The sequence below is a fragment of the Mobula hypostoma genome, chromosome 21, assembly GCF_963921235.1.
Source record: "Mobula hypostoma chromosome 21, sMobHyp1.1, whole genome shotgun sequence".
Lineage (NCBI taxonomy): Eukaryota > Metazoa > Chordata > Chondrichthyes > Myliobatiformes > Myliobatidae > Mobula > Mobula hypostoma.
In genome coordinates this window covers 28425013-28437613 of record NC_086117.1, presented here as the reverse complement: position 1 = coordinate 28437613, position 12601 = coordinate 28425013, and the positions used below count along the sequence as shown (strand labels likewise).

Sequence of the window (12601 nt, the reverse complement as noted above, 5' to 3'; positions counted from 1 at the left end):
CTCAATCATAAGCAAATGCTTTGAAAGGCTGGTCACGGGCTACATTTGCAGCATGCGACCACCCCTATTGGACCCCCTACAATTCACCTACCGACACAACCGATCGACAGATGGTGCCTTAGCACTACACCATCCTCACTTGCCTGGAGAAGAGGGTTGCTAATGTTAGAATGCTGTTCTGGGACTGCAGTTCAGCATTCATCACCATAATTCTCCCCAGGCTCAACAAGAAGCTCAGAGACCTTGGCCTGCACCCTGCCTCGTGCAGCTGAATCCTGAAAATCCTGTCGGATTGCTGGCAGGTGGTAAGGATGGGCACCTCACCTCTGCCCCTTTGACCCCCAACACCGAAGCCCTCTCAGGGCAGTGTCCTGAGACCCCTCCTCTGCTACCTATACACCCACGACTGTGTTGTCATACATAGCTCCAATCCGGTGATCAAATTTGCAGATGACACAACATTGATAGGCCTTATTTCCAACAATGATGAGACAGATAGGGAGGAGAAATCAATGACCTGATACAGTGGTGCCAAGAAAAGAACCCCTCCATCAATTTTGTGAAAATGAAGGAGTTGATTGTGGATTACAGGAGAAACAGGGACAGGCTAGCCTCTATTGACATCAGTGGGACTGTAGTTGAGAGGGTGAGTAGTTTCTAGTTCCTAGGTATACACATCACGGAGGATTTCACCTGGACTGTCCATACTGGCTGTGTGGTGAGAAAAGCTCAACAGCGCCTCTTTCACCTCAGACGGCTGAAGTTTGGCAAGAGTCCATAAATCCTCAGGACTTTTTACAGGGGCACCATCGAGAGCATTGTGACTTGCTGTGTCAATGCCTGGTATGGAAACCGTACTACCGTCAATCGCAGGGCACTGTAGAGAGTGGTGTGGACAGCTCAGCAAATCTGTGGATGTGGATTTTCCTCTTCAGAACATTTACAGCAGCAGATGCATAAAAAGGGCCTGGAGGTGCATCAGGAACTCCAGCCACCCCAATCACAAACTGTTTCAGCTGTTCACATCAAAGTTGCTGGTGAACGCAGCAGGCCAGGCAGCATTTGTAGGAAGAGGTGCAGTCGACGTTTCAGGCCGAGACCCTTCGTCAAAGTCCTGACGAAGGGTCTCAGCCTGAAGCGTCGACTGCACCTCTTCCTAAAGATGCTGCCTGGCCTGCTGCGTTCACCAGCAACTTTGATGTGTGTTGCTTGAATTTCCAGCATCTGCAGAATTCCTGTTGTTTGCTGTTTCAGCTGTTTCCGTCTGGCAAACGGTACCACAGCATTAAGGCCAGGATCAACAGTCTACGGGACAGCTTCTTTCACTAGGCCAACAGATTTATTAATACTCATTGATCTGATTGCCTATCTGACTGTACAAATGTGAAAACGGAAGAATTATGTATACAATCTTGGTGCTTGTGCAATATCCTCCCACATTTCCCTTCCTCATTGCTTGTACATAGCGACGGAGACGCAACATAAAGATTTTTACTCCCTCATGTTGTGAGATGAATGTAATAAGCTCTAATTCTAATTCTAAAACTAAACAGCCCTACTTGTCTGTTGTTTTTTCTTAAACTATAAATATTTCCATTCAAGTTATTAACCATTTTCTCGTGTGTAAAAATGTGATCAGTGTGCTGTGGGACTTCTTGATCTTGGTTAAAAAGTGAAGAGAGTACAAATGCTCCCAAAGTTGCTGATTGTCTTTTTGTATTAAGTCTTTCTCTGTAGGTTGAGTTGATCATGTTGTGTTTATATTCCATAATTTCACACACAATTTTAACATTATTCCCTCTCAATCCTTCAGGCAAACATTATGGCGTTTACAGTTGTGAAGGTTGCAAAGGATTCTTCAAACGCACGGTGCGCAAAGACCTTACCTACAATTGCCGTGATAACAAGGACTGTATAATTGACAAGCGTCAGCGTAACCGGTGCCAGTACTGCCGCTACCAGAAGTGTCTTGCCATGGGGATGAAGCGGGAAGGTATGGGCGCAGACTTCAGAGGTGTGTCTAGTTAGGCTAAGGGATGTGTGCAGGGCTCGCTCTGCGGAGGCTCTTGGTGACGTGCAGCTTTATTGCAGAATAATCAACACTGAAACCACCTATGCAACTCCAAGGTGCCACCAGTTGTGTAGTTTTGTTCTTTCATTCCCCTCAGTGCCCACTAAGAGACCCTTGCTCTGGCTGGTCCTGGGGTTGGACGTAATTTAAAGAATGGAAACGACACCAATGATGCCTTGATGTCAGTAAGGGTCTGCAATAAAATTGGAACGTGGGTGGGAGCTTGATATCAAAACTTAGCTGGATCTTGACTTCACCAAATTTCTGAAGCAACCACAGGGTTGTGATAAGCGGCTGGAACCCTGGTTGATCTGCCACTGTCTAGGCTGGGGATTGAAAGCCAGTAATCAAGAGCAGAAACTCTGGTTGACATTTTCACTCATTCTCAGGCAAAGAACTTTGCTAATTTTGCATTGACTAAGACCAGCTCAATACTCAATGGTTAAAAATACCTTCCTGTGTGATGTATGGCTCATTCTCCATATTTAGCCAGTAACCTATTTGCTTTTCGTTTTTCTTAAATTGTTTTATTCCCCCATCCTTTTGGGGAAAGGACCCTGACACTGATTCTGACTAATGAAAGGATTTGTTCTAATTTTTTAATTTCACCTGATCACTTCTTGGCCTCCAACTCTTTGCCATCTGAGGGTTGTCCTTGACTTTCTGCTCTGGAATGAGGGTCTCCGATTTGGGCAATAGATATGCACAAATAACGGGCAATGACTCCCAAGTACCATCATTAGAATTCTGTTTTTAAAATGTCCTCAAATATTGAGTGGAATATTGTTAAGTAGTAAGACCTGTCACTGTTTGGAAACTGGGCTGAGAAGGGAGGTATCACTGGCACTCTGTTGGTGCCTCTTGTGTGGTTTACTGACAGTGAACACATTCGGTAATCCAGCTGCTGTTCCCATTGCTGATGCACAGACAGGCTCCGGTACCAAGTTATGGAGATGTCATTGTCAAAGGTGAATATTGAAACTCTAATTATCTGTTGTAGCTCTTTTTCAGTAGCTGAAGTTATTGACTTCCACCTCATATGCCTGGCAGGCCTCATATAATCAATTGTTAACGCTTTCATGTCTAGTAACAAGCTTACAACAAAGATTTGCAGGTTTCAGACTGGCTGCTGGTCCATTCCAGAGGTGCAGGAATTTCATTTTCTGTGCTTGTCTCCATTATCGGTTATGTGAAGTACAACAACTGGCTGTAAGGGGAACGCTTTCTGTGACAACATGATTTTACTGCTTCATAGCCTGCTAGTGGAGAGCAGATGTTGTTCTAGCAATGAACCCTGTAATGTCAGGTCACTGAAAGGTCACTTAAGCAATCAAATATGTGTGATTAATTGAATTTTAAAACATGAGAACAGGTTATTTGGCCCAGTATACCTATGGTGGCACTTTCAAGAGCTTTCTGTGTAGATCTGTTCCCTGGGTTTTTGCCCAAGGTCCTGCAATTCTCAAACATTTTTGAAAATTGGCATTAAATCTCCCATTACCTTTTCAGGCAGTGGATTCCAGTTCATTAAGTGTATTATGAAAAATGTAATTTTCTTCATCTTGATGGTCTTTGCCAATTGTTTAAATTTGTCTCCTCAGGTTAGTAATCTTCCTCCTGGTGAAACAGTTCTGCTGTGATATATCACAATGGAGAATTGTTGGGCCTATTGTGGCTAAGTTAGCATTTTAAAAGAAGTGTTATCTTTTTTATTTTTTCTTCATGTTCCTGAAGATTAATTCTCTTTGAATACATATGCACATGCAGATATTCTTTGAAGGTCTTTCTGTGGATCTGATTCTATCATCCTTCCAGATGATTCATTGTGGGATCTTTACAGTAAGGTTCCTCATCTTGTCCCTACTTGTTTAACCTTTTGTTTTAAATCCATGACTTTTGGTAACCATTTCATTCTCCAAGCACTGCAGGTTTTACCCAAAAAGCTGTTGCAACTTTGAATACTTTAAGCTTGTCTCCCAACCTTCTGTGCTCAAAGAAAAAAATTCCATCACCTTCAATCTCATTAAGCAGCAAGTGACTCTCACCTACATTTCTTCTCTTCTTTGTCCTCCTCTGCACTCTCTCCAGTGGTTTGACATCCTAACATTTGTGTTCAGAATTAAGGCCTAACTGTTGGTTTGTAAAGGTTTACCAAGAATTCTGTAGCTTGCAGTGGTTGATAGCTTGGTGTCATAGATCCATCAGATCCTTATTTTGACGATGTGATGACTTCCATAGTTAACCAATCTGACAATGCTCATTGGGTCATGCTTAAGTGTCCAGCTTGCAGTGAAAATTGTGCTGAAAGTGGTGTGATGACAGGGAGAATTGCATAAATTTTGCTTCAGATTGGGATTAAAAGATACACATTGAATAGTGCAGAGGGAAAAAATGGGGGAAAGAATGAGATTTGGACAGACTGATCTTAAGGTTTTATGTAACTGATGAAAATACTTTGTGAATTTTATAATTGAGATGAATTGGCAGAATGGATTAATTAAGGAACCAAACAGAGGAAAACAGCTATTCCTAATCAAATTGTGACCTGCCTCAGGAAGTTGGTCAGAGTTTCATTAGAACAATTTGTATATGTTATTTAATGAAAGTCAGTACTTGCTGGCTCAGAGCCAAGGATCTACAGTCTGAAGCAAGTTACACATTTGATGAGGGTTCGACTGGGGGCCAAATCGAGGACCAGACAGTGAAACCACGGGGTGGACCAGGAATGCAAGGCTGGCCAACAGTGTGGACGTGCAAGTGGGGCAGTGTGGCTGGAATGGAGGATGGGTCGCCTTATTAAAGGGCTACAGCTAGTCTCACAGTTTGGGGGAACGGCGTTGTCAGATATCGATGAAGGAGTAGCAAGCTGCAATGAAGATGTTTGTTCCTGCCAGTTGCTGATAGGCTGGTGAGAAAGAGCAGTCGGCTGACGTCTGAGCCAGAAGCAACTTCCTGAATCAGACTGCCTTGTGCCAACTAGCACGTACCAGCAATCAACACAGGAAACTAGAAGACAGCCAGCACAGGGCAACAGTGGGAGCCATCGAGGAATTCCCGATAGAGGGTCCAGAAATGCTGCTGCAGAGGGATGCTTTGGCAGAACTCCATAAGATAGAAACAGGGATAACAAGTGGCCTGTAACATGGCAGTGCTTCATATGGAGCGCCAGATATGTCACTACTGAACATCTGACAGGCAGTGTTTGCAAATATATCTTGCCTCATGCTGTTTCAAAATGCTTCCTGCAGAATTAATTAATGCAGCAATAGTGAGGAAAGGAAATCCAGCTATTTTAAGTACAGATAACTGAATCAGTTTCTGTGTTGTTCTTTTTGGGCGGTGTATTGGTTAGAACACACACTGGCTGCCCCAACAGCATAACGTTGCTCTTAGTTACAGGAACAGAGAGGAGAGTCTCGGGATTATGACTTTGGCCTCTGGCGTCTCAGCATTATTTGTGAAAAGGATGAGGAAAGCGAGGAGAAGAGAAGTATGCTAACGGGGAGTAGTGGTGTGGATGGGAAGGAGAATACTGGGCAGTTTGATGTTTTGGGAGTGTTGTAGGAACTGGATACTAGTGGAGAGGGAGAAAGCTGACAGTTGTAGGAAGATATCAGTGGGGAAGGAGAAAGGTGGCAGTGATGAAGAGATATTGGTAAACATGGATGGGGAAATGCTGACAGTGATAAGGTCTTTCTGGTGGGTGGAGAGAATACTGACAATGATAGGAGATGGGTGTGTTACTCATGAGCTAGCAAAAGTGATTATTTTTATTTGGTAAGGTTTTGCATATTTGTTAAATTCAATTATTTCAAGGCTCTCTTCAGCTCTTTCAAAGCACATCTCTCCTAATTTATGCAGGATTCCGTTCACTCATCATACCATCCCATAGAATAAAGCACAGGCCTGTTGCCTGCAAGTTTTCTGTGTTTTGCCTCATTTGAATTTTAATTTATCTTTCTTGTTTCCAAATCCATATTTGACCTTGTCTCTTATGTAATCTCCTCCAGCCCAATAATCCTCTATGAACTTTGCACTCCTTTAATTGTGGGACCTTGCCATAACCCAGTCTTAATTGCTTCCTTAATGATGGTTGTGCCTTCAGCAATGTTCTAATTTTTTTTACAGGTGTGCAGACCAACCATTATTCTGAGCAAGAAATTTTTACGTGGCCTGAAAACTGCACAACACTTTAAATTTTTTTTCCTATATATGTACTGTGAATATTTAGAATGAAAGTTGAAAAATCACACATAATACTGTTCAAAAGTCTTAGGCACATATATATAGCTAAGGTACCGAAAACTTTTGCACAGTACTGTAGTAATGTGTATCGTACTGTACTGCTGTCACAAAAAGAAATCACGACATATGTAAGCGATGATAAATTGGATTCTGATATGGGAGTCTACTGTGGACTGAGAGTGGGAAAGGAGCAGGGAGGAGGGAATCATGGTTAGGAATAAAAAGGAAGAGAGGAGAGGGAGTGGGAAGCACAAGAGAGACTTTCTATAATGATCAATAAATTGATCGTTTGGAATCAAATGGCCTTGCCTGGTGTCTCAGGGCTGGGTATGTCTGCACTCGTGCTACACCTGCCTCTGGCACTCCTTCTCTGCCATCTGTACCACATCCCTCCTGTGGCCTTCTGCCCTTTCCGTTCCTAGAATCCTTTGCTCCCATGATTTACAGACTCGCTCCCTGCTCCACGTTGGCAAATACAGTACTGTGCAAAAGTCTTGGGCTCCCTAGCTGTATTCAATCATTATGTGCCATGTCACGTGATGTATGGGATCATGGTCTTGACCATGATAGTTCTTGGCAAATTTCTCTACAGAAGTGGTTTGCCATTGCCACCTTCTGGGCAGTGTCTTTACAAGACGGGTGAACCCAGACTTCATCAATAATCTTCCGAGATTGTCTGCCATCAGTGGTCGCATAACCAGGACTTGTGATATGCACCAGTTGCACATACGATCATTCACCACCTGCTCCATGGCTTCATGTGACCCTGATCGGGAGGGGGGTGAGGGGGTGGGGGCCAAGCAGGTGCTGCACCTTGCCCAAGGGTGACCTGCAGGCTAGCGGAAGGAAGGAGTGCCTTACACCCCTGGTAGAGATGTATCTTTACCCCACCATCCAACCTAGCTATTTATATGTGCCTAATACTGTTGCACAGTACTGTACTTATGAAGTTATTTATTACTTGAGGGGTATAATGAAATACAGAACAACAAAGAAAATCTTTCAAGTTTCGTAAACTTTTTTTGCCTGTCTTTTTTTTACAAATCTATTGTCTATAAACGTGTTCAGATTTATTCACATCCAATGAAAGATACATCTTAATCCTCATTGGATCATCCAAGTGTTCCCCTTCTAGTCTGTTTCTGAAATTAGATTTGATTGAATTCATAAGACTGAATCCATGTTTGCAGTCAGTGCTAGAAACTTGAAATGTTACAATGATGTCAATAAGAATTGACAGTTTTTCAAATTCTTCGTTTCAAAGCACGACGTTCAACATATCAGTAAGCATCTTAATTGAACTATCCTTAACTTTCTCAGAAACCACAAATTTGAAATCACAGTATTGCTGCAATATTTTTGAGGCAATGCTTTTGTCATAGTCTGTAATAGTAGATGAATTTTTTTCTTGTCAGTTGTAAACCATTCTCTTTTTCAAATTCAGAATTGGTTGTGTTTTCAGCAGCAACAGGATCAAAAGTTTGCCATTCTGTTAACTCCTTCTCTAACGCACACATTGAATGACTCAAATAATAGGCACAATATTGATGTCAGAACTTAGAGATGCAAGCAGATCTTTCAGTTCGTCATTCCAGTAAATGGTATCGCCAAGATACTGTGACCATAATTTGCTATTTTTTGCTTTTGCATACTGCAGTGCTTCATTTGTAATTAAACAGCTTTTCTGCAGGGATTTACAAAGAGAGGCCAGATCTTCTAAAACGTCATTAAGGATAGTTAATGCTACCCGATATTGTGGATTGGGTAAAATATTAAAGCAGTAGTTGCTGATTGGATTGTTCAATTCATTAATTTGTTCTTTGCAATACTGGATCAAAACTTCTTAATTCTTCACTAAAGCAATAATTTCAAAATGTCGTGACACATAATAGGGTATTTCACAATTATATTAAGATGTATTTCAATATATTAGCATAATTTTAAAATTATATTAACGTTATGTAAGAGAAAATTCCAGCTGCGTAACAACAAAGTCTATATGTGTGGGAGCACTTCAGTTACTGCACGCCGTGCATGCGAGAAGCTTAGAGGGAACAGTGGCCTTCGGATGTCTAGAAGCAAAACTAAAATTCCTTCATTGTGTTCCTTCTTCTTTAAGGCCATACTAGAACTCACCTTTGAAACTTTTAGTTATCTATGTACCTCAAATCTTTTTATCTGGTTTGGTGAGAGATTTTGTCTGGTAATCTTCCTTTGAAATGTCTTGAGATATTTTTTGCTATACATATCTGAAATTTTAACTTAAAATATGCTAAAGATCATTATTTGGAGTGACCTTGTCGTTAGTCTGGTTGCTCCCTGTTGAGAGAATGCAATCAAAGCAGCATCACTCTGTGATGGCAGATAACGAATTGCCAGGAGATACCGGAGACTGATGCAGAGTGATATATTAGATCAGGATGATGGGTGTGGCTAGGTTATTGTGGATAGGTTTGGACACCCCTATTTAGCTTCGTATTATTTATGGCCAGAGATCAATTTATATAGAGGAACTTGTCTACTTCCTTGTTAAAACCCTGAAGGAACTTCCTATTGCCCCACCTGTGCTAACAGTTTTTGGTGCATGCCTATTGTCTTACACGCCACTTTTTAAATTTCAGATCTATGTTGAATTCCCCTTGGACTCCATACATCCTTTACCAAATACCATAAACTCATTCTAAGTGAAGTTTAATGCAGTCAGCCTGGGAAACCAGAGTATGCTGTCCTGAATCCATTGAATCTTAAACCACAGGTGAATGACATTCACCTTATTATTCCTGTACTGACCTTCAGTAAGGTCTATCCAATTAAAACTGATTCCTTGCTCTTTTCCCTACAAATAACTGCTTTTCAAATTCATATTCAGTTCCTTCTTTGGAATTTTCATTTTAATTTTAACATTTTCATCCTGTGTTCAAATGATATGTGCCTTCATCTCTTCCTTTTCGGTAATCATCTTGACTCCTCTGCAATACTCTGAGGGTTCTGCATTCTTTACTTCTGGACTCTTGCCTGAACCTGGCATTTGTTGCTCTACCATTGGTGCCATCAGCTGTTTAGGTTCCAGGCTCTGAACTTTACTCACTTACTCACTTTACTCACTGTCCTTTTTAAAGAGTTGCTGTTTGAGCAAGTTCTCCTCGGATCATATTGCAGTTTCACAGTTTTTGCCTTCTACCTGGAGCTTCACTAAATGCTTGTTAACAGTTGTTCAGCAAGAAGTGGATTTGAGCCAGTGTTATTCCAATCAATGCTTTTTATTGCTTTTCACACAAATCTATAGACAACATTAAGGAAAAGGCTGGCACTTTTTCATTATTGGTGTGTACAAGGCTGACCCTATAAAGTTCAGCAGATTTCTGGTATGACCTCATCATGTATAACAGTGAAGAATTGTAATGCTGGGTGTGAATCTGGTACTAAGTAACGTTGGGATGTATTAGTAGTTACAGATAGAAAACTATATAAGATTGAGGATAAAGGTGTTGGCATTTGTTCTCAGTGGTGTTTTGCCAATGAATTGGGTATTTGTGCTCATTTTCATGCATGGCATATTACCTACACAGTCTGGGATAAAAAAGAGCCGAGGTTGTTTGGGAATTCAGTGATAAATCGTCATCTCTGAGGTAATCTGAATATCACATCTACTGCAATTGTGATTGTGTGACCCTTGCACTGATGTTTTGTCCTTGCACACTGAAAAGATATGGGATCCTACCAGTGCAACCTTTATATCACTCAACTGCTGCTTATAAATCTACTTGGAATTTGTGTTTGGAATCTGTCTGCTTTGCATAAATTTCCAGACTTCCCTTTTAATTCTGCTTTTGGATCTTTCTGCACAGGAAGAGTCCATGTGATCTGTTACACAAGATCATGAAAGAGTGATTAGTGCCACTTCTCTGCTGTTCTGCTCTACCCATTTACACCTTTCCTTAGAATACTTTTTCCAATTCCATTTTGAAAATTGCCTCTGAATCTGCTTTCACTGTCTTTTTGACTAATGCATTCCAGATGTTCTAAAAACAACTCTTCATCTCCCCTTTTATCAATCCTGACAATTTTTTTTTGCCCTTTGGCTGCTGTTGCTCTTGCCAGTGGCAGCAGTAACTTGTTTACTGTTTCTAAACTGTGGTCACTTAGACCACCATGTTAAATTTCTCCATAAACTTTCCCACTGCAAGGAAAGCAGCTCTGACGTCTCCAGTTTGTGCAGATATTTGAAATCCCTGATTCCTGGTTTTGTTGTAGCAAACCTCCTGTGCAGTTTCCTAAGCCTTGATATCCTTTCCAAATTGTGGATAATTCATACATTACTTAAGTGGAGGCTTTACCAGAAGTATGAGGGTTTAACAAAGCATTTTTGCTTTTGTATCTAGTCTCTGTCTAGGGCAGGGTTTCTCAACTGGGATGCTGTGAAAAGTTGCTCACGGTTCTGCAAGAGATGGTGATTTTTTAAAAAAAAACATCATTTTTCGAACTTAGTGCGATGTGTGATGCTAGCGCTCGCAATGGTGGGCAGTAACTGAGCAGCCCCGAGAGCAATCTTGTTAGTCTCTCGGCCCACTATGGCAGTGCGCAGTAAAGCTGTGTCTCTTTGGTTGAGTCCATTCTCAGTTTTTGATGGGAGATAGGGGAGGCCGTTGATAATTGGTGAGCACTGTATTGCATGGAATGAAGGCCAGTAGGCTGATGAGCGTGAAGTGCGGTTTCCGAGCATTGAATGGACACACCCATTTTTATATTTTATTGACCCCTTTGTTTTTCAGACATGTCTGATGGTCCAATGTGATGATTTTTGAATTACAGTCTTCTGAGTCATTTCACTGCACTAGTGCAACAAAAGACACAAAAGAAGTCTGTCTTTACGATGAAAGCTACTTGGCAATGGATTTTATATGGACTGGTAATCCAAGTTGTCCTATTCCATTGTGCCTTGTCTGTAACAAATAACTTACAAATGTAGCAATGGCTCCAGCAAAATTGAAAAAACCCTTAACTACAAATCACAGCCATATGAGACATAAAGGTGCTGATCATTTTAAACAGCTACTGGAATCTCAAAACGAACAGGGTAAAGCTTTTGTTAATAAAATCACAGTCAGTAAAAAGTACAGGAAGCGAGATATTTAGTAGCAGAACTTATTAACCAGAAAAGAAAATGTCATACAGTCAATGAGAACCTAATAATGCCAGCTTGTAAAATTATAGTGGGTAAAATGCTAGGACAAGATGCACTACAAGTTATTGAAAAGGTTTCACGCTCAGTGATGATGATGGCTGGTTCTTTGCTTGTGAAGATCAGGAAGGAAGAAGGGTCCTCAGGAGCGAGAGTATGATCATTGCTGACTATAGAGGCCAATTCTGGATCTGCAGATTTCGGAGCAGTAAGGACATGGGAAGAGCTAGGATGTGGGTGCTTAGGTCGTAGGATCCTCCATGCATCTCCTCTTCTTTTCAGCAGTCACTTTTCTGGATTCCTCAAAATTCTTGGCTGCGACGTGGATCAGTGTTCTCTAGCGGTTTCTGTCACAAGCCAGCTGCTGTCACTTGTTGACCTCGATACTTGTCTGACTGAGCTGCTGCTTAAATTGGTCTTTGTACCTCTTATGCAGGGCACCATGATCTCTCTTGTTCTGAGAGAGTTCTCTGTAGAGTACTGCTTTTGGTAACCCGGAGTTGTCCATGCAAGACCCATGGCCTGGCCACCAGAGTTGACTGAGCAACAGAGTGGTTTCAATGCTTGGAAGGTGAGCCTTCTCCAGGATCTCGTTGTTGGAGATGTGATCCTGCCAGCTGATACCCATGATGGAGCAGAGACAACACTGTTAAAATTGCTGGAGCAACCAAATTTGCTTGCAGTACAAGATCCAGGCTTTGGAGCAGTATAGCAGTGTTGTGATGACGGCAGCCCTGTACACCTAGATTTTTGTGGACAGACGCAGTTGGTCGTTCTTGCACACACGTTTCTGGAGGTGCCCGAAGGCACTGCTAGCTCTGGCGAGGTGCTTGTCTATGTCCCTTACTACCGTAGCCTTGTTGGAGATGATACTGCCCACGGTAGGTGAACTGCATAGCTGTGCTGCGATGGTGGTTGTCAGTGGTGGGTTGTAAACGCCACGAGGTGGCTTCCGACGGAGGATCATTGTTTTCTTTAGACTGACTGTTAACCCGAAAGCCCTTGCAGCCATGGTGAACAGAGTGACTGCAGCCTGTCGTGCTTCCCGTGTGTGTGTGTGTGTGTAGGGTGCAGTCGTCTGCATATAGTAGCTCGAGAATGGG

At 42.0% G+C, this 12601-nt stretch overlaps 1 protein-coding gene across 9 annotated transcripts in view; it reads left to right on the top strand.

The window, feature by feature from the left end:
• Positions 1-12601, top strand: part of LOC134359917 (retinoic acid receptor RXR-alpha-A-like) — a 144790-nt gene that overhangs the window by 91700 nt on the left and 40489 nt on the right. For 7 of the 9 annotated variants that reach the window (XR_010021222.1, XM_063073762.1, XM_063073759.1 and 4 more), the window contains one exon: positions 1814-2014. Coding sequence is in view for 8 of the 9 variants with exons in the window: in XM_063073762.1 (XP_062929832.1) it covers positions 1814-2014 (201 nt within the window). In the remaining variant the exon portion in view is untranslated. The remainder of the gene's footprint in view (positions 1-1813; positions 2015-12601) is intronic. The other 2 variants (XM_063073764.1, XM_063073766.1) reach the window with 1 other exon arrangement.